Genomic DNA, 27,161 nt, shown 5'->3' with positions numbered 1-27,161 from the left:
TCAATATTTTGGAAAATTATGTACAATAATTACTTGGTGAAATAATGTATCAGTTACAGTGCAATATTTGTTATTTATTCACTGCTGCTACTTATATTTAAGTTTATATTTTTACTTATTTATGTTCTTACTGTATTTATGTTGAAACTGCAATTCAATAACATTTTATTTATAGTATCAAATCATAACTAGTGTTATCTCAAGACACTTTACAGCTAGAGTAGGTCTTGACCACATTCTATAATTTACTAGAGATGGCCCAATACCATTTTTTGCTTCCCGATACCAATTCCGATACCTGAACTTGCATATCGGCCGATACCGAGTACTGATCCAATACCAGTGTGTCATATATTTTATTATGTTTTAACAACTGTATACTACTATCCCTGAATGGATGTGATATGATTTCTATCTTTGTTGTCTGTCTGGCTCAGGTTAAACTCTTTGTGAAACATGAACAAACACAAACAATGAATGCAACAGAACTTTCTTTTATTATGCAGTTTGACAGTCGGTTATAACGGAAAAAGAACATAAATAAACTACTTTAACGTAGATTTTCTTTAGGGCTTTATTATGTGGTATCGGATCAGTGCATAAACTCCAGTACTTCCCAATACCGATACCAGCGTTTTAGGCAGTATCGTAGACCATCTCTATAATTTACAAAAACCCAACAATTCCAACAATTCCCCTAAAAGCAAGCATTTAGTGCAATAGTGGTGAGGAAAACTTCCTTTTAGGGAGAAACCTCGGACAGACCCAGGCTCTTGGTGGGCGGTGTCTTAAGATGCCGGTTGGGGGAGTGATGAACAGTGGCAAATATAGTAACAATAAAGATAATGGAACTATTACTAGAAATAGCAGTTGTAGTAGTTCATGGCATAGCAGGTCACTGCTGGGCGTAGCAGGTCACTCCATTGTTTTAGAAACATAATCCTTTCAACATAATCTCATGTAACCTCAATTTACTTCTACTTTTAATTTCTTAATGTAGCTATGTTACTTTATACACTTATAGACTTTGCTCTTTTCTTACTTATTTTTTACCTTGAATTTGACTTTGAGTAACTGCAACTAAACAATTTACCTAAGGGGATCAGTAAAGTATTCTAATTCTGATTGTGATAAACTGAATCTCTTTGGGTTTGTTACTGTAAATGGACAAAACAAGACATTTGAAGATGTCACCATGCGCTCTGGGAACTTACAGGCATTTTTCACATTATGTGACATTTACATGCCAAATTAGTGATTGAGAAAGTAATCAATACATTAATTGATAATGAAAATAATTGTTAGTTGCAGACCTAATAATTACTTTAGCATTAACATCAGCTGCTAATGATTGCATAACTAATAATGCAGTGTTTTTTTCAACCAAACTGTAGTAGTAGACATTGTTTGGTTTCTGTGTTGTTAGAACACATGAAGTTTTGTCTTTGTATATTTTTCTGCAAACAGAAAGGCTTGCTTTTCTGTTCACACCTTTGCCTCGCTAAATAATTGGAGACAGTATACTAATCTTGCCCTGTGATTAAAAAAATCTCCTCTGACTAAACCTAATCCTAACTAACAATTGATATTTTCTGTAACTTGTAACGAAACTGTATTTATTAGCCCATGGAATTTTTTTTTAAATAAAAACATATTCAAAAATGTAAATGAATGTTTAAGAAATACTTCAGCATGTGATCACTTTTTGTTTACATTTCTGATATTCTATTATGCTAAAGCTTGTGCTGTATTCTGACACATTGCCTAGTTTAAAGCATCATTTCAGTCTGTTTTATGGGAAATAGAAAAGTGTTGCATGTTAAATGATATTATTTCAACATGGATTACAAAATCTTGAATAGTCCCACCTCTTATCAAAAATGTTGAGGTCATTTGGCAAGTGTACTGTCTGCCCTTTATCAACACTGTTTATGCTGTCAGACAGGAATAACTATAAGTCTTTCTCATCATGCAGCTGTCCCTGTGTGGGAGTGGTCCAAAGCCTTGTTTGCACTTGGAGGAGCTTTTACTAAGTATCTATTTGAGAACATACAAAATAACTATGTTTGTTTCTGAGATATATCCACAGATAAGACAAGTATGAATGTGCCAACAGCTGGAGTAATTAATAAGGTTTTGAGTAATCTGTTCATATATATATACAATAACAATTGGGTATGATTTGGTGTTTAATTAATTGGTTAAATGGTGTTTGAACAAATGGTTACTGTAGACGTAACACAAACTTATTGTCAAGTCTTTTTTCCAAGAGTTGGAAGTCCTGTAACTTGATATAATGCCAAGTTTGTGTGTATTGAGATGATACAGCAGGTAGAGGATGACGGTAATCAAGGATGTAGTACAGTCAGTTGCACATCCTGTGCATAAATGACCCAAGCAATTTAGATAATGCAGTATGCTCTCTTACCACATTTAAACAAATATTCAAATTGGTTTCATCATTGGTTGAAAGTGTTCGACAGCTATTGTCTTTTTCATATTCAAGGTTATAAAATATAGTTGATGAAAAAAGAATAATTCAACTCCTCGGACACCTCATTGTGTCCTTTAGTATATTCTGACATTTACAAACTAATGGATTACAATTAAGTTGTAACCCTAATATCTCTGTTAAGCAATGTTCAATGTCAACCAAATCTTTTTAAAGTTGCAACAGTTCTGGAAAGCAATCATCAATGAATCAGTAATCCCACATTTTAGTTGATATACTTGTCATGTTAAATTGTTTTAATGATAGATACACTAGCTTTGTGGGAAGAGGCGATTGGATAATAGCTATGAGGAGGACTGCCTTTGGACAGTTTTTTCAGTGAGAGCAGCTCACACATGGAACAGTTTACCAACACTTATCAGAAATGTTGACACATATTGTGAATTTTAAATTAATTTCACAATCAAGTGTGTGACCACACTCTGTTATTCAAATAACCTGAATTGTGCTTTGTTTTATATTTTATGTATTTTTGCTGCCATTACACCTGCCCAGGAACGTCAGTTGAAAATAAGCCAAGATGTTTTAACTGGCACATTTACAGAAATGTGTTATAATGTGCTGTTCCTGTAACTTTAAACTGTATAAATAAATTAATTGCAACAAGTCCTTCATCATAATTAAACTAATATCATATTTCTGCAGGAGTCTGTAAACATAACATTTTAGTATATAGTTAACACTAAAGTAACACATTGTAAAACAGTATGAATGATTGCTTTATAAACATAATTTATGGTTTTACCAAGCAAAAGTTAAAGGGGCTGTACTCGAAATACTGAATACTGGGCTTGGATTGCCTCCATACCGCTCTCACATACTGTTCCCCAATTTGTGAAATACCCACATTTATTTGTACAACAAAAGTTTTGTATTCACTCAGTTCTCACAGATTTCATTTTATGTATTCTTTAAGACTGAATGAAATTGAATGCATTTCCTTCCTTTTTTTTGATATTTTGGAGAAATGTAGCTACATTAAATATGGCTAATCTATTTAAATTGTGTTCAAATTGTGTTGTAATAGCAGATCCACCAGCCTATCATGTAAAGCAGATGGTAGATAGGATGACACAGGTTCTGTTTAAACCATTGTTTGACGCACAATCTGATAGAATTACTTAGTGATATCAGATCGTGCGTAGGTTGACACCTCCATTAAGGTCATACTTACACATGAGAGCTATACTTTCTTTGGTGCTCCAAGTGCCTCAATATATTTATTTTATTTTCATTTTATTTTGTATCTAATATTATTATTATTGCTGTCATGAACATTATTATTAAAATAAACGATAGTAATGCTTACTGAAAATGAAGTTTTGTCATTTTGCATTAACACTGGGGATGTTCATACATATATCAGTAATCTATAGCCTGGGCAGTGTTGCGTGCTCAAGCATATCCCAGCTGACACTAGGCGTGACAGGGTTGGACAATAAACCAATAATAAAACAATATTTTTATTACCATAACACACTTCTCATATCAAGATACCATGGCTGATAAGTTCTCATCACTAAATTATATAGGTTAAAATTTACTGAAAGTCACTGCATGGCATCCTCATCTCTGTGACACAGATTTATTACAAATTCCATCCAGAAGTAACTACTTATTGAAGAATATGTTTAATTAAGCATTGCGTTAGTTCATGTAGGACTCAGAAGTCATGCGCCCACTAATTGAATTATCATTTCTATTAGTCACAAACCAATCACAGCGGTCCATTTAAATGTCTCCCTCCTCCTCACTGATCCCTGCTACACCAATGCTGCCTCATACTACTGCTGCTGGCAAAGCTTGCCTCCACCACCCCAGCCCCCACCTACCTAGTTTAAAATGTTTTTAATGTCTTGATTTGGGCCAACTCTACGGGGGGGGGGGTTTCAGCATTGTACTCCCTGTTTTAGCTTAGCATGCTGCTTGGCGGATTCAGGGAGCATTATTAGAGCAGAGCCATCAGCGCCAAGCATAAATGTATTCCCATCTGTTGCAATAAATGGGAAATATAAAAGCATAGTGTCAACAAAACTGTTTTATTGCAGCCCATTCCTCTTGGAATAAAAATTCTTAATTGAAGAGCATATTTGTTCAATCAAGCGATAAGAAGGATCTTGGAATGATTATATTGGACTTGTGAAGGGCGTCAGAGATCTGTTCACATGTTTGCCATGTCTTGGCAATAAATCTTCAGTTCCCACTCAGACAGAAGGCGTGAGCAAAAAGAAAAGTGCAATCTTAATATAAAGGGCTGTGAAGTGCAGTCTGACTATTACCTGCTTTGGTGACAGAAAGCCCACAGCGGCAACGATGAGGTGGAGATGCGTGTGGTTGTGTTTCCTGGCTTTGTCTGTTGCCAGTGTCATCGATGTCCAAGCCAGACTGGGTAAGACTCTGATTTTTTGGGATGCTGTGGAACGTTTTTCAGAGCCTTGTGGATGGATCATTGTGCTTTATTTATACATACAAATGGATAATGTATATCATTGTCGACTATATCAGTCTGTAGAGCATTTAGTAACTCAAACTGTTTTCTACACTTTAAAAAATGTACACAGTTGGCAACCATGTCAGCAGCATCTGCAGCACATGGGGCAGAGAGCACTTCAAGACATTTGACGGAGATGTGTACCAGTTCCCTGGTATGTGTGAGTACAACCTGGCGTCCGACTGCCACGAGTCCTACCAGGATTTCTCCGTGCACATGAAGAGGATAGACAAAGATGGAAACCCTACAGTCAGCCATGTGGTGGTCACCATCAATGACCTTTTGTTTTACCTCACCAAGGACATGATCACTGTGAATAACCTCCCGTAAGTAAAAAGCCATATAGCCTGTGTAAGAAACTGTACTTTTAACTTTTCTATGATATTTGTGCATTATAATAAAAAAGAAATCTTTTTTTTCAGTGTCAAAGTGCCATACTACAATGCAGGTGTACAAGTGGAACAAAATTCTGTTTACATCAAGCTCCAATCTAAAGTCGGCATCACTGTCATGTGGAACGGTGACGATGCAGTCATGGTATGATACACCAGGCAGAAATATATCTTCACTGCTCTCCTTAAAGTTTGTATAAGGCATATACACTACACGTTGTTTTAATACATGAACAATTAATTTAAGTCTCCTTTTGATCTGACATTGGAACACTTTTTTCTTTTAATTAATGTGGAACAGACTGACCACCCAGAGACACAGTCAAGTTTATATATTATTTTTATATTTGAATAAATTCCTAAGGTTCCTGGGAAGAAATGAAGTACACAGACCTGTCTTTCAGTCAATTATCTTTCTTGATTGAGTTATGCTTGACAACAAAAATATGACAGTAGCAGTGATGAAATTAAATATCAAATCACTATCATAAAATGTATTCCATTCATGTCATTTAATGAGGCAATTACAATTCACCAGGGTTTTGTTTAAGTGTTATTTAAATTGTGTGAAAACAAAACTTGTTATAACCTCTTAGGTGGAACTGGATACTGATTATGCAAATCGTACCTGTGGACTTTGTGGAGACTTCAATGGTGTTTCTGTCCAGAATGAGTTCATTCATAAAGGTATATATGGTTATTCACTTCATGTGTTAATGCATTTCTAGAATTATCCACTGTATCTTTGATTTTACACTAATTACTATCAAATGCAGGTCGCAAAATCAGCCCCATTGAGTTTGGCAACAAACACAAAGTCCATCGTCCAAATGATGATTGTGAGGACCCCTATGAGGAGGAAGATGAATCACTGGAAGCTGTGCTGGATTCATGCAAGGAGTTTGTGAGTTTATTATCCACCTAGTGTTAGCAATAGTGATAGTTGGTCATATACATAGGTTGCATTTGCAACAGAGTAAATTTGTCTCTCTTTATCTTTTAGCAAACCACCTGTAACCAGATGCTGCGTTCAGAGCCCTGGAGCTCCTGCACCACTCTGATCAACCCTGAACCTTACATCCAGACCTGTGTGCAGGACATGTGTGGCTGCGCCAATAGAACAAATGACTTCTGTGTCTGCAGCACACTGTCTGAGTTCTCTCGGCAGTGTTCCCATGCAGGAGGGCAGCCTCCCAACTGGAGGACACCTCAGTTCTGTGGTAATGTTTTGTGTTCTCTTTTCTGTGTTCTATATTTTATACAGTATGGGGTGGAGAACATACTAATGCACTGAAATCAGCTCAGTGAAAATTTTTAATTGTTCTTGAAGAAAAGGTACTGTGTTTCTATCTCAACATGATTAAATTTTCTCGTGCCGCTCTAGCATGAGATGATTAATTATTTTCTATTTAGAAATAAAGACATTTACAAGCTGCATAGAAGAAAGGCCAGATATGTCTCTTTTGTGGCCTCAATCGTAATTGGTGTGATTTAAAATGTAGCAAAAAACAAATAAATGTTTTTCAAACGACACAAGTACAAGTAAAATAAGTACACAAAAAACAATTTTTGTTACACTTAAGAAAAAAACCTAATGAGTTACACCCATGATACACTATTGAATTATTCACATAAACTCACATCTACCTTGATGTATTTGAACTGTACCATATCTTTACAGCTAAGCAGTGCCCATTCAACATGGTTTATAAAGAGAGCGGTTCTCCTTGCATGGATACATGCACACTTCTGGACACCGGTTCACTGTGTGAGGACCACAAAATGGACGGCTGCTTCTGTCCTCCTGGTAAGTGCTGTTTCAGTTTTTATTACCCTTACAGATTCTTTCAGATTTAATCTTCACAGTCTGTGAATGTTCATGTCACATCATGTGTCTTATTCAGGAACTGTGTTTGATGATATTTCCATGAGAGGGTGTATTGCTCAATCTGAATGTCAGTGCAAACACAACAAAATCTATAACTCCGGTGAGGTCTACCGACAGGACAGAGAGGAATGGTATGTCAAATATTTCAACAATATAATATTTAATCTGATCTCCTTCATTGTGTATTTTTATTGTTAACTTAAATTTTTGGGGTTGTTTCAGTACATGTGTTGAGGGTAGATGGGCTTGTGAGAGCCTTCAAACACCTGCTACATGTGCAGTTGAAGAGGGTTCACATGTAACTACCTTTGATGGAAAAACCTTCACCTTCCATGGAGACTGTTACTACACCCTAGCCAAAGTGGAAAGCAAGGTGAATGAGCCATAGCTTTGTACAATTAAACGGCAGAAAATATATATTCAGCTTGATAAAAAAAAAACAAATATATATATACATATTTATAACTTGTTTATTTATTTATTTAATTGTACTCACTCTGTATATTTCAGGATCATGCAAGTCCAAAGTTTACACTCCTGGTTCAGTTGGTGCCGTGTGCAAATCAAGAGTTTGACACTTGTCTAAAGAGCCTTAAAATCCTGCTGAACAATGACAGAAACAATGTAAGTTAAAGTCAAGACCGTGCTGTAGTAATTTATAGATCTACACTGATATCTGCAACACTCAAATGATCGATTCTGTTTTTATTCAGGTATTAATGTTCACTTCCGATGGCAAAGTGAAGCAAAACATGCAGACCATCAGTTTGCCATACCACTCAGGTGGGTCCGAAACTCTGGATGAAACTTTGTTGTTTTATTTGTTTATTTGTTTGTTTGTTGTTATTTACATTAGCAAATTATCTGACTGTTTTTGTATTTTTCTTGATCTAAAGATGACATCAACATATTCCATGCTTCATCCTTTCACATCTTGCTCCAGACCAGTTTTGGTTTGCAAATTCAGATCCAGCATGTGCCAGTCATGCAAGTCTATGTCAGCCTAGAACAAAGCTACAGAGCAAAGACACGTGGTAAGTTTCACATTTATCTTAACATAAAACACTGGCATCATCAAAACATATGTCAGAATACAGCACATTTACAATAACAAATAAATGAAGCACCTACAATACTAATGCTGTTGATTATAATTCATTACATTAATAACAAAAGCCATTCACCATCTTCCCACCACCCCTGAATCCGTTTAAACAAATAAACCTAAACAACATCTACATAAAACAGATGAATACATGAGTAAATTATGTAAATGGTGGGTGGATATATGTAATATACAACCCTTGTATCTCAGACCCTCTTTTGCTCTCTACATGAATAAAACTGTGGAATCTCAATTATAATACCACACTGCAAACCCTCAATTCTCAGTGATAATGTCTGTTTTTCTTATCTAATTTCATCTTAATTTAAGTAAATTAACCAAATCCTTAATCCTATCATCTCATTACAATGATTGACACCTTCCATTTTCTTATTTGTAGTTTCAGCCAATTGTTTATCTGTGTATAAGTACTAATACAATTCTTCTTTAATATTTGATTTCTTCAGGCTTATGTGGGAACTACAACATGGCCCTATCTGATGACATGAAGACTCCTCAGGGGATGGTGGAGGGAACAGCAGCAACTTTTAGTAACTCCTGGAAGGCTAACCTAATGTGCCCAGACAGAGAGGAAAGACTTGAGGACCCCTGTTCCCTTAGTGTGGAAAATGGTAAAAAATAAATAAATAAAAGAACTGTTATTATGTACAGTGCCTTGCGAAAGTATTCGGCCCCCTTGAACGTTTCGACCTTTTGCCACATTTCAGGCCTCAAACATAGATATAAATCTGTAATTTTTTGTGAAGAATCAACAACAAGTGGGTCCCAATTATGAAGTGGAACGAAATTCATTGGCTATTTCAAACTTTTTTAACAAATAAAAACTGAAAAGTTTGTAGTGCGCAAAATTATTCAGCCCCTTTACTTTCAGTGCAGCAAACTCTCTCCAGAAGTTCAGTGAGGATCTCTGAATGATCCAATGTTGACCTAAATGACTAATGATGATAAATAGAATCCAGCTGTGTGTAATCAAGTCTCCGTATAAATGCACCTGCTCTGTGATAGTCTCAGAGGTCCGTGTAAAGCGCAGAGAGCATCATGAAGAACAAGGAACACACCAGGCAGGTCCGAGATACTGTTGTGGAGAAGTTTAAAGCCGGATTTGGATACAAAAAGATTTCGCAAGCTTTAAAAATCCCAAGGAGCACTGTGCAAGCGATAATATTGAAATGGAAGGAGTATCAGACCACTACAAATCTACGAAGACCCGGCCGTCCCTCTAAACTTTCAGCTCATACAATGAGAAGACTGATCAGAGATGCAGCCAAGAGGCCCATGATCACTCTGGATGAACTGCAGAGATCTACAGCTGAGGCGGGAGACTCTGTCCATAGGACAACAATCAGTCGTATACTGCACAAATCTGGCCTTTATGGAAGAGTGGCAAGAAGAAAGCCATTTCTTAAAGATATCCCACAAAAGTGTCGCTTTAAAGTTTGCCAAAAGCCACCTGGGAGACACACCAAACATGTGGAAGAAGGTGCTGTGGTCAGATGAAACCAAAATCGAACTTTTTGGCAACAATGCATAACGTTATGTTTGGCGTAAAAGCAACACAGCTCATCACCCTGAACACACCATCCCCACTGTCAAACATGGTGGTGGCAGCATCATGGTTTGGGCCTGCTTTTCTTCAGCAGGGACAGGGAAGATGGTTAAAATTGATGGGAAGATGGATGGAGCCAAATACAGGACCATTCTGGAAGAAAACCTGATGGAGTCTGCAAAAGACCTGAGACTGGGACGGAGATTTGTCTTCCAACAAGACAATGATCCAAAACATAAAGCAAAATCTACAATGGAATGGTTCACAAATAAACATATCCAGGTGTTAGAATGGCCAAGTCAAAGTCCAGACCTGAATCCAATCGAGAATCTGTGGAAAGAACTGAAAACTGCTGTTCACAAACGCTCTCCATCCAACCTCACTGAGCTCGAGCTGTTTTGCAAGGAGGAATGGGCAAAAATGTCAGTCTCTCGATGTGCAAAACTGATAGAGACATACCCCAAGCGACTTACAGCTGTAATCGCAGCAAAAGGTGGCGCTACAAAGTATTAACTTAAGGGGGCTGAATAATTTTGCACGCCCAATATTTCAGTTTTTTATTTGTTTAAAAGGTTTGAAATATCCAATAAATTTCGTTCCACTTCATGATTGTGTCCCACTTGTTGTTAATTCTTCACAAAAAATTACAGTTTTATATCTTTATGTTTGAGGCCTGAAATGTGGCAAAAGGTCGAAAAGTTCAAGGGGGCCGAATACTTTCGCAAGGCACTGTAAATGTTGATCTTGTGTGGTTTTTTCTGTGTATTTCTTAGATTGATTCTTAGCTTTAAACACTTATTTCTGGTCTGCAAGTATGTTGTGTTTTAGGCAATTAGTTCAACATAATTGTAAACAATAAAAATAAACACATATTATTTCTCCAGAGTGGTACGCTAAACACTGGTGCGCCTTGCTGCTGAATCCAGACAGCACCTTTGCACAATGCCATTCAGCGGTAGATCCTGATATGTACTACAAGGTACTGCAAAACCTTTCTGTTTGTCTTTCATTGAATTACATTTTGATGAGACTATAATTCCCTAAAAGTATTTGCTGTCTTCTGCAGAGATGTACGTATGCCAGCTGTAACTGTGAGAAGAGTCAGGACTGCCTGTGTGCCATCTTCTCCTCCTACGCTCGGGCTTGTGCATCAAAGGGAGTGATCTTGACAGACTGGAGAGAGAATGTGTGCGGTAAGGATTTCTTTCATTATGTTGTGGTAAAGTTGAGTGATAATTTCTGGAGTTTGATGAACGTCTTTCCTTTCATTAGTTAGTCATAAAGCTAGTAAGTAGCTATATTCTCATTGTGCACAAAACAGATAAATACACAAGGAGCTGCCCAGCATCTCAGATCTTCTCTTACAAGCATCAGAGATGCCAGTTGACTTGCAAATCACTGGGCATAAAGCAACCAAGTTGCACTTCTGACTTCTTGCCTGTGGATGGCTGCTCCTGCTCCAAGGGTCTCTACCTAAATGAAAACGGCATCTGTGTCCCCATGGCAAAATGTCCCTGCTACCATAACGAAGTCTACATTAAGTCAGGAAAGTCCATCAACATCAAAGACGAGCACTGGTAAGTCAGCCGTTTGCAATGTAGTGACTTGATTTATCCGAGACTAAGGATTTAGCATGCTTGTAATTCCTGCAGTATATAAGATTTAATTAAACTAAATTGTTAATTTTCAAGTGCCTTTGTGTTACATTAATCTTATATCTTTTGTGTCTCTTGCTAGTGTGTGTACCAATGGAATGCTTCATTGTCATTCTTGGAGAGTGCACCCATCAAGTACGTTGTTTTGAGTTTTTTTTTTTTTTTACCACAACACAAGCACTTGGTTGATACTGATTCTGGTCTGGTTGATATTGAGCAGTTTCTCTTCTGTTACAGCATGCTATTTTCCGAAAGTGTTTTTCAACTGCTCCGCTGCGAGCACCAGAGATCTGGGACTGCGCTGTGCTCGAACTTGTTTAAATCTGGACAGCAATGATTGTGTGAGCTCTTAGTCTCAAATAACTGGATATCACATGTATTTAATGGTGAACATTATGTTACTTGAAAAAAGTAAGACTGTGTACAGTTACATTAGTTTCTACAGTAGTATCTAGAGAGTTTTGAACAGTGATTTTCAATAGTATCAGTATTGTTTTCTCATTTTCTATCACTGTGATCTTTCTAACTATCCAGGAGTCCACAGAGTGTGAATCTGGCTGTCGGTGTCCAGCTGACCTACTAGATGATGGCAAAGGTTCCTGTGTGAAAGAAAATGAATGTCCCTGTCAGCACAATGGGCATATTTATTCCCCTGGATCACAAATCCCTGACCAGTGCAACATCTGGTATGTTCTTGTTTTAAATCAGACGTATGATATACTGCAACATAAATATTATCATATTTTCTTGCATTTTTTACGTGATTGTATTGTATTCAAAACACTGTTTTAAATGTAACCTTTTCTGCTCTAGTACCTGCAAAAGTGGAAGCTGGGAGTGCAGTAAGAATAAATGCTCACAAACTTGCATTATTTATGGTAGTGGTCACTACAATACATTTGATCAGCGAACATATGGCTTTCAAGGACATTGTTCCTATGTTGCTGTTAAGGTAAGCAAAGCATATCAAAATCATCTAAATGACAGGCTGTGTCTGTAATCACGCCCTTCTTCACTCAATCACTACTGCCTATATAACTTAATAGTGAGCAGTAAATTGAGATTGCATACACTTACATACTTACTAGTCATCTTTTTGCATCATCACTGACAGCTGTTAAGTCATTTTTGCATTACGATCTCTGACAGACAAATAAAATGGCAGGCAGTACATGTGGTGCACTGTTTAGTAAAAAGGAAGTGTTTCTGACAAAGCCAGCAGTTATGCTTCACTTATAATGTTCTATAAGGTTTAATCTCTGAAAGTCACAGATATGACATTTATTAAATTCTAATTATTATATAATTCTTATTTGCTAAGTTAGATACATGGGTTGAAAGACCAATCAATATTTGGTATGTTTACCTAGATGCACTTTAAGATGACTGCTTGTCATAATAAGAAATATGAATAACAAATGCAGATAACTATATGATCTTACTCTCCTGGGTATCAACTACACTTATATTTCATGTTCTAGCTTTTCTTTAACAATCTTAAAGTATTGTGGACTAGTAAAGGCCAAGCTGAAGTTGGATTTGACCAGTGGTCTCTACTATAATGGAAACATGCAAAATATTAAGTTAATTTCTCTCTCTCTCTCTTAAGAACAAATGTGGCAATAAAACAGTACAGGACAACTTTGGAGTAATCACAGAAAATGTACCGTGTGGATCTACAGGCACCACATGCTCCAAAACTGTTAGAATCCAACTTGGGGTAAGACCTCATAGCAACACCTGATATGCATTCTGTGCCTAAAATATTGAATACAATCAAATAGCATATATCAAAACTGCAGTTTTTAAAGTTACAATGAAAGCAACAAAAATCTCCTTAATATTACAGCAAAAGGAAATCAAACTATCAAAGGGTAATTATGACGAGGTGGACCTGGGACATGGTGCTGAGATTCAGTACAGAATAAGGAAGGTTGGCTTATATGTGGTGGTAGAATCTGCCATTGGTCTGACGGTGATGTGGGATGGCAAAACAACTGTTCGCATCATCCTGGAACCACAGCACAGCGTGAGTCACATTAATTGTTTAAATTATGATGACTGTTACAGTAAGAGTTTAGACCTAGAGTTTTGATATGATGTACTATTTTTGTTATCTGTAGTCTATCTCTCTTTGCATCTTTTTCTTACAGCACTTTAAAGCTTTGGGACAACAATGGTATTGATGTACAGTATATTAACATTGCTAAAAACTTGTTTATTCATAATATATGAAGTGAATACTTTATTTGTCAACATGATGAAAGTATAAAAATGGCTATAAAATGTGTTTCTCATAACCGTAAAGAGTATTGATATGGAATACTGTCTCCTTTTGTTTGGCTGTATAGGGAGAGGTATGTGGCCTGTGTGGAGATTTTAATGGTGATGGACAGAACGACTTCACCACTCAGGGTCAGCTGGTAGTGAGCAATCCGATAGAATTTGCAAACAGCTGGAAAGTGTCAAGCGAGTGCCTGGATGTGGAAACAAATGCTGACCCTTGTGGAGCAAGACCCAATCGACTTCACTGGGCACAAAAGATGTGCAGCATTATAATTGGAAAAACATTCCAAGATTGCCACAATAAGGTAATGATACATTTGTTTCTAATTTATCATTATTTTGAAAGTTTGATGGTTGAAAACATTTAACTCGTTTTTAAAAATCTATCATGTACCTGTATATTGATAACTGAACAGGTAGCCCCCCTTCCATTTTATGAGAACTGTGTAAGAGACTCATGTGCCTGCGACTCTGGAGGAGACTGCGAGTGTTTCTGCTCAGCAGTTGCAGCTTATGCTCAAGCTTGTAATGAGGCTTCTGTCTGTGTTGCATGGAGAACTCCAGAAATCTGTCGTAAGTAAACAACAATTTTACCTTCAGATTAAACTGAGGTTTTTCAGCCTTTTCTGGTGCTTACAACCTGTTTTTAGATCCCAAAATGCTTATGACCCAAGCATTTAGAGATTTAGAAATTTGTCAAGTTTCATATATGAGTATGGTTTGCTATTTGTTTCTTTATGGCCAGGACATTGAATATACCAACCTGATTATTTGTATTATATATATAATATGTGAATGAACACCAAATGTAATTAACGTTATAATAAGCATATACTGTATATTACAGAGACTTTATGGGCATCAGTGCATGCTTCATGAAGAGTATATTTTTAAAGACTGCAATGATTTATATACATGATGCCTTTGAATGAGTGATAACTTCCCAAGTTTATATGAAACTAAATGCAATCCTCAGGCCTAAAAGAAATATAATGTGATAATGTATCAGGAGGCGTTGAAGTTTGAGGGCTCTTTCACTGAATGACACATCAATGTTTAATTTTTTTAAAGTATAACATACCTTGTATGTTTTCTTCCTAGCTGTCTTTTGTGATTACTACAACAGCCCAGATGAATGCAAGTGGCACTACAATCCTTGCCACACACCTTGCTACAAGACCTGTTTGAATCCAGAAGAAAAATGTAGCAAACTTTTACCCAACCTGGAAGGTAAGAGATTAACTCACAATGTCTCACCTTACCTCTGATTAATGTGCTGGTTAAAATCTTAAAATATTGAACTGATCCAATTTGGTGGAGTTAAAGACCACCTGGCCAGCTTCAGTGTCCAGGATTAAATAAACCCATATGAATAACAATGCTTTTACTGTCAAAAAAAATATGTATTATGTTTTATTCTGTGATTTGTACAGGTTGTTACCCTGTATGCCCTGAAGATAAGCCCATATTTGATGAGGAGACTGGGATGTGTGTGGAGGAATGTCCAGGTTGCTTTTACAACAACACTAGATACGAGGAAGATGAAGTTATTTACAATGTAACTGACAATTTGGGAATGTGCTACTATGCAATATGTAAGAATTCAACAGTGATACATGGAAATGAACCTTGCTCTAGTACAACTGTCCCAACACCAACAACAACTATTGCCACCACTACACCCGTAACAACACCAACTGAACCTACTACTACAACAACTGAACAGCCAACTACAACAACAAAATCACCACCAACTAAACCTACTACTGCCACAACAACTCAAGAGCCAACCACAACACCATGTATTACAACGTGTGATTGGTCAGAGTGGTATGATGTGCATAAACCAGGAGAGGACAAAAGTGACTGGGAAACATATGAGAACATCATAAATAGTGGTAAACAAATATGTGAAAATCCCACAGAAATTGATTGTAGATCAACAGATTATCCTGACAAAAACTTCAATGATTTTGTGAGTCAAACTGGCCAGGTTGTTACTTGCGATGTGGGATATGGTTTAATATGTAAAAAAGAGGATCAGATCACACGTCCATTTAAGTGTTTCAACTATAAAATCAGAGTATGTTGTGAGGTAGAGATATGTCCAACCACAACCCATTCAACCCCATTAACTACACCTCCCACAACAACTGAAGAGCCAACCACAACCACAAAATCTACAACCCCACCAACTGAACCTACTACTACCACAACTGAAAAGCCAACAACAACCACAACTGAAGAGCCAATAACAACCACAAAATCTACAACCCCACTAACTGAACCTACAACTACAACAACTGAAGAGCCAACCACAACATCTACAACACCACCAACTGAACCTACTACTACCACAACTGAAGAGCCAACCACAACCACACAATCTACACCACCACCAACTGAACCCACTACTACAACAACAACAACAACAACTGAAGAACCAACTACAACCACAAAACCTACAACCCTGCCAACTGAACCTACTACTACAACTGAAGAGCCAACCAAAACCACAAAATCTACAACCCCACCAACTGAACCTATTACAACCACAACTGAAGAGCCAACCACACCCACAAAAACTACCCGCCACCGTAGCCACTCCGCGTGAAGGGCCAGCCACAGCCACACTCTGTCCACCAGCTGAGACCTCTACTGCTGGCTGAGAAGGGGTCGCCACAGCCACACCGCTGCGTCCACCAGCTGGACCTACTACCACAGGAGGCCGCCACAGCCACAGTCCTGCACCCCCAGCTGACCTGTGCTGCAGCAGCTGGAGGGGCCGCTACAGCCACACCCCATCTGCAGCCCCCGTACCTGCTACTACAGCTGAGGGCGCCGGCACCAATCTACAGCTGCACCTCTTGCCTGCACCCGCTGAAGGGTAGCCACACCCGCATCTACAGCCCACCCCGCTGGACCTGCTACTGAGGGGCCAGCACGCCAAATCACGCCCGGGACTGCTACAGCACGCTGGAAGCCATCACAGCCACCAGTCTGCAGCCCCCCCAGCTGGCTACTGCTACCAACAGAAGGGACCAGCCACAGCTACCACAATCCACAGCACCCATGTATTTTAGCGTGTGATTTGAACTGGGGAAGGTGGTGCATGATGTTTCGGTTGGTGGGTTCCTTTGGAGCCTGACCAGTGATTGATGATTGGCTCTTCAGTGTGCTAATAGTGGGTCAGTTGTGTCAACTGGGCCTGTAATGATTAATATTCGAATGACCAATATCGAATGAGTTCAGTTGGTGGTGTTATTCAATGGTTAATATTTCAGTGTGAATGAGTTCGATGATATTAGGCTGTATTGATTCAATGACGGTAGTAGTTCAGTGTGTTAGGCCATTATTGATTGTGATGTCTTTCAGTTGATTATTCTAATCAATTAGTTCGAGCAAATGTTTATGGAAATTAATGTGTTATCAATTCCTAATGTTGTGGTCAATCAGTTAAACAATAATGTAAATTCAGTTGAATTGTATATGGAGGTGATAATGACAATTCAATTAATATTGTTGAGGATATTGACTCTTCAATTAATATTAATAGTAGGTTCGGTATTAATTGTGAATTGTCAATGATTGTGTTAACTACTTCAGTGTGTTAGTTGGTGGAAATTATTCAATTTATTAATGATAGTTGACCTCTTCAGTTATGGCCTCAAGCAGGTTCGGTTGAATGAATGTAGAACACTGTGTTAATAATTAACTCTTCAGTATTAACTGGTAGTGAATTGGTGGGGTTAATGAGTATGAATTATTAATTAATCTTGGTTATTGAACTATAATAGATTCAGTTGGTTAGGGATGTAGGTACAACAGATTTTGAGACAACTCTTCAGATAATTTATTAACGAGGATATGGAACAATGGTTATGGATTAATTCTTCAGTTGTTGTTGATGGGTTCAGTTAGTATTGAGGCCAGATTGTGTGAGTTTGTGGTTGACTCGAACAATGGTAATGTCTGGCTCTTCGATTGTTGTTATCAGATAGAGTTCAGTTGGTAGGGTTGGAGGCAATGGTTGTTATTGGCTCTTCAGTTGTGGTTGTTGGTGGCTTTTCAGTTTGGCTGGTAGTAGGTTCAGTTGGTGGGAATTAATGGAATTTTTATTAGTTAATGGTTAGCTCTTCAGTTGTTGGGAGGTGTAGTTAATGGGGTTGAATGGGTTGTGGTTGGACATATCTCTACTCACAACATGCTCTGATTTTTATAGTTGAAACACTTGATGGACGTGTGATCTGATCCTCTTTTACATATTGAAGCCATATCCCACATCATAGTAACAACTGGCCAGTTTGAGCTCACAAAATCATTGAAGTTTTGTCGGGATAATCTGTTGATCTGATAATTTCTGTGGGATTTTCACATGACTTACTAACATGATGTTCTCTGTATGTTTCCCGATCCTTTTGTCCTGGGACATGCATCATACCACTCTGACCAATGCACGTTGTAGCCCGTGGTGTTGTGGTTGGCTCTTGAGTTGTTGTGGCAGTAGTATTGGAGTTTTAGTTGGTGAGTGATTTTGTTGTTGTAGTTGGCTGTTCAGTTGTTGTAGTAGTAGGTTCAGTTGGTGTTGTTACGGGTGTAGTGGTGGCAATAGTTGTTGTTGGTGTTGGAACGAAGTTGTACTAGGCTGGGATTCATTTCCATATCACTGTTGAATTTAACACATATTGCATGGTAGCACATTCCCAAATTGTCGGTTACATTGGCAACAACTTCATCTTCCTCGTAACCATAAAGCAACCTGGGCATTTCCTCCACACACATCCCAGTCTCACTCATCCAAATATGGGCTTATCTTCCGGGGCATACAGGAATGGCAACCACATGCCTGAAGATATTAATATTAATGAAAATAATCTAACTAACAACAAATGAAAGGTGGTCAACTCAACAACTATTTAATTGGTAATAAAATTCAATATTATGAAATGAACCTTTAACGACAGCTGTCTAACACCAACAATATTACCACCACACCACACCAACAACAACCAACTGAATTACTACTATTACTACAACTGTGAACGTATTCTTTAACAAACCTACTTCTTCTTAAACAACTTCCTAACTTTAATAATGATATTTCGAAGCTGCGTGTGCGCTTTCAAGAGAGAAGGACAAAAAAGAACAACACCACCAACTGAACCCACTACTACAACAACAACTGAAGAGCCAACCACAACCACACAATCTACAACACCACCAACTGAACCTACTACTACCACAACCGAAGAGCCAACCACAACCACAAAATCTACAACACCACCAACTGAACCTACTACTACCACAACTGAAGAGCCAACCACAACCACACAATCTACAACACCACCAACTGAACCCACTACTACCACAACTGAAGAGCCAACCACAACCACACAATCTACAACACCACCAACTGAACCCACTACTACAACAACAACTGAAGAGCCAACCACAACCACACAATCTACAACACCACCGACTGAACCTACTACCACAACCGAAGAGCCAACCACAACCACAAAAACTACAACACCACCAACTGAACCTACTACTACCACAACTGAAGAGCCAACCACAACCACACAATCTACAACACCACCAACTGAACCCACTACTACCACAACAACTGAAGAGCCAACCACAACCACACAATCTACAACACCACCAACTGAACCTATTACCACAACCGAAGAGCCAACCACAACCACAAAATCTACAACACCACCAACTGAACCTACTACTACCACAACTGAAGAGCCAACCACAACCACACAATCTACAACACCACCAACTGAACCTACTACTACCACAACCAAAGAGCCAACCACAACCACATCTACAATCCCACCAACTGAACCTACTACTACCACAACTGAAGAGCCAATCACAACCACACAATCTACAACACCACCAACTGAACCTACAACTACCACAACAACCAAAGAGCCAACCACAACCACAAAATCTACAACCCCACCAACTGAACCTACTACTACCACAACCAAAGAGCCAACCACAACCACAAAATCTACAACCCCACCAACTGAACCTACAACTACCACAACAACCAAAGAGCCAACCACAACCACATCTACAATCCCACCAACTGAACCTACTACTACCACAACTGAAGAGCCAACCACAACCACACAATCTACAACACCACCAACTGAACCTACAACTACCACAACAACCAAAGAGCCAACCACAACCACAAAATCTACAATCCCACCAACTGAACCTACTAGTACCACAACCAAAGAGCCAACCACAACCACACAATCTACAACCCCACCAACTGAACCTACAACTACCACAACAACCAAAGAGCCAACCACAACCACATCTACAATCCCACCAACTGAACCTACTACTACCACAACTGAAGAGCCAATCACAACCACACAATCTACAACACCACCAACTGAACCCACTACTACAACAACTGAAGAGCCAACCACAACCACACAATCTACAAAACCACCAACTGAACCTATTACCACAACCGAAGAGCCAACCACAACCACAAAATCTACAACACCACCAACTGAACCTACTACTACCACAACTGAAGAGCCAACCACAACCACACAATCTACAACACCACCAACTGAACCTACTACTACCACAACCAAAGAGCCAACCACAACCACATCTACAATCCCACCAACTGAACCTACTACTACCACAACTGAAGAGCCAATCACAACCACACAATCTACAACACCACCAACTGAACCTACAACTACCACAACAACCAAAGAGCCAACCACAACCACAAAATCTACAACCCCACCAACTGAACCTACTACTACCACAACCAAAGAGCCAACCACAACCACAAAATCTACAACCCCACCAACTGAACCAACAACTACCACAACAACCAAAGAGCCAACCACAACCACATCTACAATCCCACCAACTGAACCTACTACTACCACAACTGAAGAGCCAACCACAACCACACAATCTACAACACCACCAACTGAACCTACAACTACCACAACAACCAAAGAGCCAACCACAACCACAAAATCTACAATCCCACCAACTGAACCTACTACTACCACAACCAAAGAGCCAACCACAACCACAAAATCTACAACCCCACCAACTGAACCTACAACTACCACAACAACCAAAGAGCCAACCACAACCACATCTACAATCCCACCAACTGAACCTACTACTACCACAACTGAAGAGCCAATCACAACCACACAATCTACAACACCACCAACTGAACCTACAACCACCACAACAACCAAAGAGCCAACCACAAACACCACAAACCCACCCACAACTGAACCTACTACTACCACAACCAAAGAGCCAACCACAACCACAAAATCTACAACCCCACCAACTGAACCTACAACTACCCCAACAACCAAAGAGCCAACCACAACCACATCTACAATCCCACCAACTGAACCTACTACTACCACAACTGAAGAGCCAACCACAACCACAAAATCTACAATCCCACCAACTGAACCTACTACTACCACAACTGAAGAGCCAACTACAACCACTACAGGTCCAACTACTGTTTCAACACATTTAACAACATTTGAAACACCTGTAACTGGTCCAACATTACCGACATCAGTGCCTCCACCAACTGTCCCCCAAATTTCTGCCACTACAGAATGTTTCTGCTTTGTTAATGAAACATATTATAGACCAGGTAAGAAAAAAAAATACAACAATTATGTCTTTGATAGTAACAAGTTATATGACTTTAAATTTTGTTGTACGGTTTACTCTTGTTTAATTATTTAAGTATTAATTATTCTTCATCTTTTTCTCACGTTTAGGGGATGTAATATTAGACATGAAAGACATTGGATCAGGTGTATGTCTCACAATGATATGTTCTGATATTTGTGAGATTCATAACACAACAGTAATTTGCACAAGCATACCTACACCCACACCCACAACACCTGTACCTACCTGCCCTGAATGGAATGTAACAGTAAGAATCTTAATGTATCTAGCACTTTAAAATATATAATTGCATGTATTGCACAATACTTCAAAATATTGATTTTCCCTTTTTTCTCTTACATTAGCAAAATGAGACCTTCTTTTTGTGCAACTGCACCATGGCCAGATGCATTGAGAACAATACAATTGAAATAATTCCATATGAATGTCCACCCCTTGAGAACATCACTTGTACCAATGGAAAGAAACCAGTTCTTGTGTATGATGAGTACTACTGCTGCCAGCATTACGCTTGTGACTGTAAGCCATTCTGTGGTTAAAAGGATGTATGACATGTTTATTGACTCATATGTTTCTCTTTAAATTACATTTCGAACTGAATTTTTTGTTTGTTTTTTAGGTGTATGTGAAGGCTGGGGAGATCCTCATTACATTACATTTGATGGATTGTACTACAGTTATCAAGGAAACTGTACTTACGTCTTGATGGAAGAGATTTTACCAAAACATAACTTGAACATTTATATTGACAATGTCTTGTGTGATCCCACTGAAGATGTTTCTTGTCCGCGATCAATAATGATATCATACCAATGGGAAGTTATCACACTCTTAAATCATAACCTTCTTGGAGCAGCACAGTTGGAGGTAAAACAGTATTTATGGTCATATGAAAGTTTGTTGTATATTATGAAAAACTCACTGAACTAACTTCCAGAAGATTATTACTGCCAATGTAGATGGAATAGCAATAATGGATCCTTTTGTCATAGATTATTATATTTTTTCTTGTCATATAATGTATTCACTTTTTACCTTTAGGCACTGAAAAACGGAGTACGTCTGAAACTACCTTATTCACAACAAGGTGTTAGGATCTTCGACTCTGGCATTAACTTGGTTTTGGAGATCCCTCGCTTAAAAGTAGTCATTACATTTGGAATAACTGGCTTTAGTGTGACCCTTCCATATCAATACTTTGGCAGTAACACACAGGGCCATTGTGGTAAGAACATATCTCTCTCCAATAGCCACATGGTAAATCATTTGTTTGAAGTAAGACTATAATATTAACTGTTGTGTGACTCTACCGTCAGGAACATGCAATAACAACACAACTGATGACTGCAGGCTGCCTGGAGGCCAGCTGGTGCAAGATTGTGCCGTGATGGCCGACTATTGGCCTGCAAAACACATTAACCAACCCAACTGCCACATACCTTCTGTTTTGCCCACCAATATGCCTGAACCTCCACCAACCCTAACTCCATGCAAGCCAGATTCCATATGTCACCTGCTTAAGAGCAGGTAGGCAAATATCTAATTTATTGTAGCAATTCACATGCATCCCCATGAGTCTGACATATTGCAGATACATTTTTATCTGTTTTTTTGTTTGTGTTTTACTTTTACAGTCTCTTTGCAGCATGCCATCCCTTTGTCTCTCCTGACAATTTCTATCGAGGTTGTGTTTTTGATAGCTGCCATGTTTCCAACCCAGCAGTGGATTGTACAAGTTTGCAGACTTATGCTGCTGCCTGTGCTCAGGCTGGGGTTTGTCTGCACTGGAGGAACCACACCAAGTTGTGCGGTAAGCAACCCCTCATTATTTTACTGTAAATGCTGGGATCAGTGACATCAAGAGGGGCAACTTAATTCCTTTAGTTTTGTTGCTTCCAGCACACATTGAACAGGCAGCTGCATATTTTATTATATACACTAGGTAGGCAGTATGCATTTAAAAAAGACCCAATTGAGTCTTTTTCTTCACTAACAGCAAGTGACTGCCCATCAAACAAAGTTTACAAGCCATGTGGTCCTGCAGAACAGCCAACCTGTGAAGACAAGTAAGTTTAATAAAAATCAAGTGTATTTTTATTTGCAGTTCATTGTGCACATTAGCATTTTCTGAGACAAAAATCCTAATGGATAGTGACAATAGATGTTTCTTGTTAACAACATCGTAGCAATAAGTAGAGTAGAATACAGTGTTTTTAATTAACTATGTTTTAGAGATCTTAAAGAAATAACGTAAACTAATTGTTCTTTCTTAATGATTCTATATTACAGTTCTAATGAACCAGCCATGAACTACACTACCGAGGGCTGCTTTTGTCCTGATGGAATGAAACTCTTCAACAAAGACTCTGGCATATGTGTTAATACATGTGGTAAGTGTGGTGTATATAACCTCTAGTCTTAACATTGAGCTGAATAAATTGTATCAATCATGAAGGGCTTATTTTTCAACAGGATGTCTTGATCCTGAGGGCATTCCTCGTCAGGTGAGTAGATCTAGTCATGTTCAGTTAACATCCTAACTTGTGTTGTTTACTTGCAAGCGACAATTAAGTCACTACTGTGATATATTCTTTCAGCTTAATGAGAGGTTTGAGTACAAATGCCAAAACTGCATTTGTGAGGAGTCCACCAAGACTGTGACTTGCAAGCCAAAGGCATGCCCGACACCACCTATAACAAATTGCATTGGTCCCGGGTTTGTCCTTGTCAACCAAACTATGCCATCAGACCCCTGCTGTTCTACTTTTGTTTGCCGTAAGACATTTAGCATCAATGCACATTTGTCCTCCAGAGTTTTCAGAATGCTATACATTGATACCAATCTTGATGGGTTTAAACTATTTACTGTCTCCACAGAATGCCACAGCAACACTTGCCCAATCACCGACATGAACTGTCCAGTAGGATATATGCCAGTTGTCAGTGTTCCTGAGGGAAAGTGCTGTCCAGAACGTAGATGTGGTAAGTGCATTAATTCATAGTTTGCTTGTTCATAAAAGCTAATGATGGTAGTGACACTTTTAAGACACGCAATTTCCATTGTCTTACTCTTTTCTAGAGCCTAAAAGAGTTTGTGTCCACAAAGACTATGAATACCAGGTAAATAAGGAAATGGAGAAAAAAAATATGTTATTTTAATGATTTCTGCTGCACGAGTTCTATATGGCTAAAAACACTAAAATATGAATACATGTCTTCTTTATTTGCTAGCCTGGCTCTTCAGTTCCTGCGCCTCTATGTCAGGATTGTAACTGCACCAATGAGGTGGACCCCCGTTCTGGTCTATTCAAGATACGTTGTGAGTTTCAGAAATGTCAAGAAGACTGTGACATGGTAAGAGAAATTACACCCATTATATTCATATACACAATACATACAATACAAGTTGTCTTTATCAGAATATCTTTTCTGAGAGAGTGAACTTGTAAAACTGGACTTGGCAACCTAATTTCCCCTTTTTCTCTCAGGGATATGAATATGTGGAAACTGATTCAGGTGAATGCTGTGGAAAGTGTGTACAGACACACTGTGTCGTCAGTGTTAATGATGATACCAAGAAGCTCTTGAAGGTAAGTCTCTGTTGTCTTTGATTCCACATGATAATGTTTAATTGCCTAAATTACCTTTTGATATCTGTATTTCACTACTCTATAGCCAGGAGAGACCTGGTCATCAACTGAGAATAAGTGTCAGCATTACACCTGTGTTGAGGTCGGTGACACTTTAACAACATTCAATTCACAAATTGTCTGCCCGCCATTCCAGCAGAGCAACTGCCAACCTGTAAGTATTATTTATGACTTTCAACAAATGAATCTGGATTGTCTGTGTGAACGCCCGTTAAAACTAATTATGTTGATGTTGTGAATTCCCCTCCATAGGGCACAATTCAGACTGCAGCAAATGGCTGCTGTAAAATCTGTGAGTATGGCATTTTCTTTACTTTTTGGTATAGGGTACTTAAATGAAAACATGCCAATTGTGTGTCTCTTTTGAAAAGGTGTGGAGCGGAAGAAGGGCTGCAAGGTAGTACCCATGAAAACACACGTTATGCACAAGGGCTGTCAGTCCTACCAGGAGGTAGATATGCCATATTGTGAAGGATCCTGCAACACTTTCACCAAGTAAGGATGATATCACTAATATTTCTCATTCCTCTTCATAGTCACAACCCCATTAAGATATGGACATTTTTTAAATGTTTAGGAGTAGTTTGTGCAGATTTTGAGTTTATTAATCAATACTGTCTCTGCTTTCTTCAGGTACTCTGAAGCAGCAGCTGCTATGCAGCATTCTTGTTCCTGCTGCAGGGAGACTCGCTCCAGCAATCGCACTGTTGACTTGCACTGCCTGAATGGAGATGTGGTTCCCTACTCATACATCCATGTGGAGGAGTGTGGCTGCGGCCACACAGACTGCACCAGAGCTGCTGCACAACCCGTGCGTAGGAGGCAAAGCTCCACACTGGTGTAAACTGGATGTGGGATGTAAAGGTTTCTTCCAATATTGTCTTGACTATCATTACATCTCTTACAAAGCAATTGCCTTTGTAGAGAGAATATTTATCAATTAATCAAATAAAAATATGCAACTCTGTTTACGTCTTATCTCTTCTATTGTCTTTGTAGCTCTCTTCATGACAACACAGACACAGGTTGGTTCTTTGAAATGGGCGTTTATTGCTTTGCTCTTCTGTCCTTAATGCATCCACGTCACGCCTGGGGAACTTATTGGCTGCTTGTCCTGAAAAGAGGTTCTTAAATCCTTTGAAAATCCTTTACTGTTCGCCTTGGCCTTCGACAACAGTGTAACTCCAACTTAATTAGCAGAGCGCCGTAACATGCTCACGTTAGATTTCCCTTGGTTCATTAACAAATTCCGCACCAGTGGAAACCACAACAGAGAACTTAAGTTCCGAGAGGAACAAAAAACACAATGGACTAAAATCTTTAACTATTACATCACATTCATTTTAACCTTTACATTAAACTAATTTCCTATTTATTTACTGTATGAAATTAACTATAAATTTACTATGAATTTCGCATTAATTATGCATCATAAACACGGCACATATTTAACAGCACTTACAGTCTTGTTTGTGCCAACTTTTATTTTGCTTATTGTGTCAGTGTTTTGCTGTTACTTACACACTTGCTTTTGTAATCAGGATTATAAATTGTATTATTAAAAAAAAAAATGTATTATTATATTAATTTAAAAGTACATGTATTATTCATTTCACACAGACCCAAAAGATTAACCGTATTTGGTCCTTTACAATGAAAGAAAAGTACACTATCATTTTGTTAAAATAAAATAAACTGAACAATAGAGCGCATACAATATAGCAGAATCAAGCATCTTGACTGCTTTCAGTGGGTGAATATAGGTAGAGGGTGAGACGGGTGGAGTTCTGAACTGAAGAACCAACGTGAGAGTGCTGTTCAAGGTGCTAAAATAGAGTGGGGTGGGTTCTCCTAATGTGTCAATAATGTCAGTCCTCT

General features: G+C 38.5%; 3 protein-coding genes across 3 annotated transcripts; 2 read left to right on the top strand and 1 right to left on the bottom strand.

The window, feature by feature from the left end:
- The first annotated feature begins 2,338 nt into the window (after positions 1-2,338).
- Positions 2,339-16,830, top strand: LOC120563796 (mucin-2-like). Its single transcript, XM_039808204.1, is given in 29 exon segments — positions 2,339-2,344; positions 4,807-4,851; positions 4,853-4,901; positions 5,074-5,329; positions 5,426-5,540; positions 5,992-6,082; positions 6,172-6,299; positions 6,399-6,615; positions 7,077-7,202; positions 7,300-7,414; positions 7,506-7,656; positions 7,794-7,907; positions 7,997-8,066; positions 8,180-8,317; positions 8,856-9,020; positions 10,840-10,934; positions 11,022-11,148; positions 11,277-11,532; positions 11,693-11,745; positions 11,848-11,951; positions 12,145-12,296; positions 12,424-12,562; positions 13,220-13,330; positions 13,460-13,639; positions 13,962-14,201; positions 14,313-14,469; positions 14,998-15,126; positions 15,330-16,506; positions 16,548-16,830. Coding segments are annotated over 29 exon segments (4,989 nt in total).
- Positions 16,831-18,956: 2,126 nt separating this feature from the next.
- LOC120563795 lies at positions 18,957-21,738 on the bottom strand. Its single transcript, XM_039808203.1, has 3 exons — positions 21,714-21,738; positions 21,335-21,448; positions 18,957-21,145 (listed from the first exon to the last, which is right to left on the bottom strand). Exons 1-3 carry the CDS (start codon positions 21,736-21,738, stop codon positions 18,957-18,959), a joined length of 2,328 nt encoding a protein of 775 aa, XP_039664137.1.
- Positions 21,303-26,252, top strand: LOC120564058 (intestinal mucin-like protein). The gene is made up of 19 exons (XM_039808714.1): positions 21,303-21,589; positions 21,720-21,880; positions 21,978-22,152; positions 22,253-22,500; positions 22,675-22,858; positions 22,950-23,160; positions 23,268-23,443; positions 23,630-23,699; positions 23,923-24,023; positions 24,106-24,137; positions 24,231-24,408; positions 24,511-24,615; positions 24,713-24,753; positions 24,865-24,987; positions 25,122-25,223; positions 25,309-25,437; positions 25,536-25,575; positions 25,655-25,778; positions 25,917-26,252. Exons 2-19 carry the CDS (start codon positions 21,737-21,739, stop codon positions 26,125-26,127), a joined length of 2,394 nt encoding a protein of 797 aa, XP_039664648.1. The 5' UTR covers positions 21,303-21,589; positions 21,720-21,736; the 3' UTR covers positions 26,128-26,252.
- Positions 26,253-27,161: the final 909 nt, after the last annotated feature.

This window comes from Perca fluviatilis, chromosome 8, assembly GCF_010015445.1.
Source record: "Perca fluviatilis chromosome 8, GENO_Pfluv_1.0, whole genome shotgun sequence".
Lineage (NCBI taxonomy): Eukaryota > Metazoa > Chordata > Actinopteri > Perciformes > Percidae > Perca > Perca fluviatilis.
This window is presented reverse-complemented; position numbering and strand designations above follow the sequence as displayed.

What these genes read in the sequence shown, in the direction of transcription:
- LOC120564058 (XM_039808714.1), top strand. Translation starts at nt 21,737, where the DNA reads ATGAAAGACATTGGATCAGGTGTATGTCTCACAATGATATGTTCTGAT. An exon ending in CATATGTGTTAATACATGTG is followed by an intron (nt 24,024 to 24,105) that starts GTAAGTGTGGTG and finishes ATTTTTCAACAG; the next exon opens with GATGTCTTGATCCTGAGGGC. An exon ending in AGCAGAGCAACTGCCAACCT is followed by an intron (nt 25,438 to 25,535) that starts GTAAGTATTATT and finishes TCCCCTCCATAG; the next exon opens with GGCACAATTCAGACTGCAGC.
- LOC120563795 (XM_039808203.1), bottom strand. Translation starts at nt 21,738, where the DNA reads ATGTCTAATATTACATCCCCTAAAC. An exon ending in TAATATTACATCCCCTAAAC is followed by an intron (nt 21,449 to 21,713) that starts GTGAGAAAAAGA and finishes GTGTTGAAACAG; the next exon opens with TAGTTGGACCTGTAGTGGTT. An exon ending in TTCAGTTGTGGTAGTAGTAG is followed by an intron (nt 21,146 to 21,334) that starts GTTCAGTTGGTG and finishes TGGTGGTTGTAG; the next exon opens with GTTCAGTTGGTGGTGTTGTA.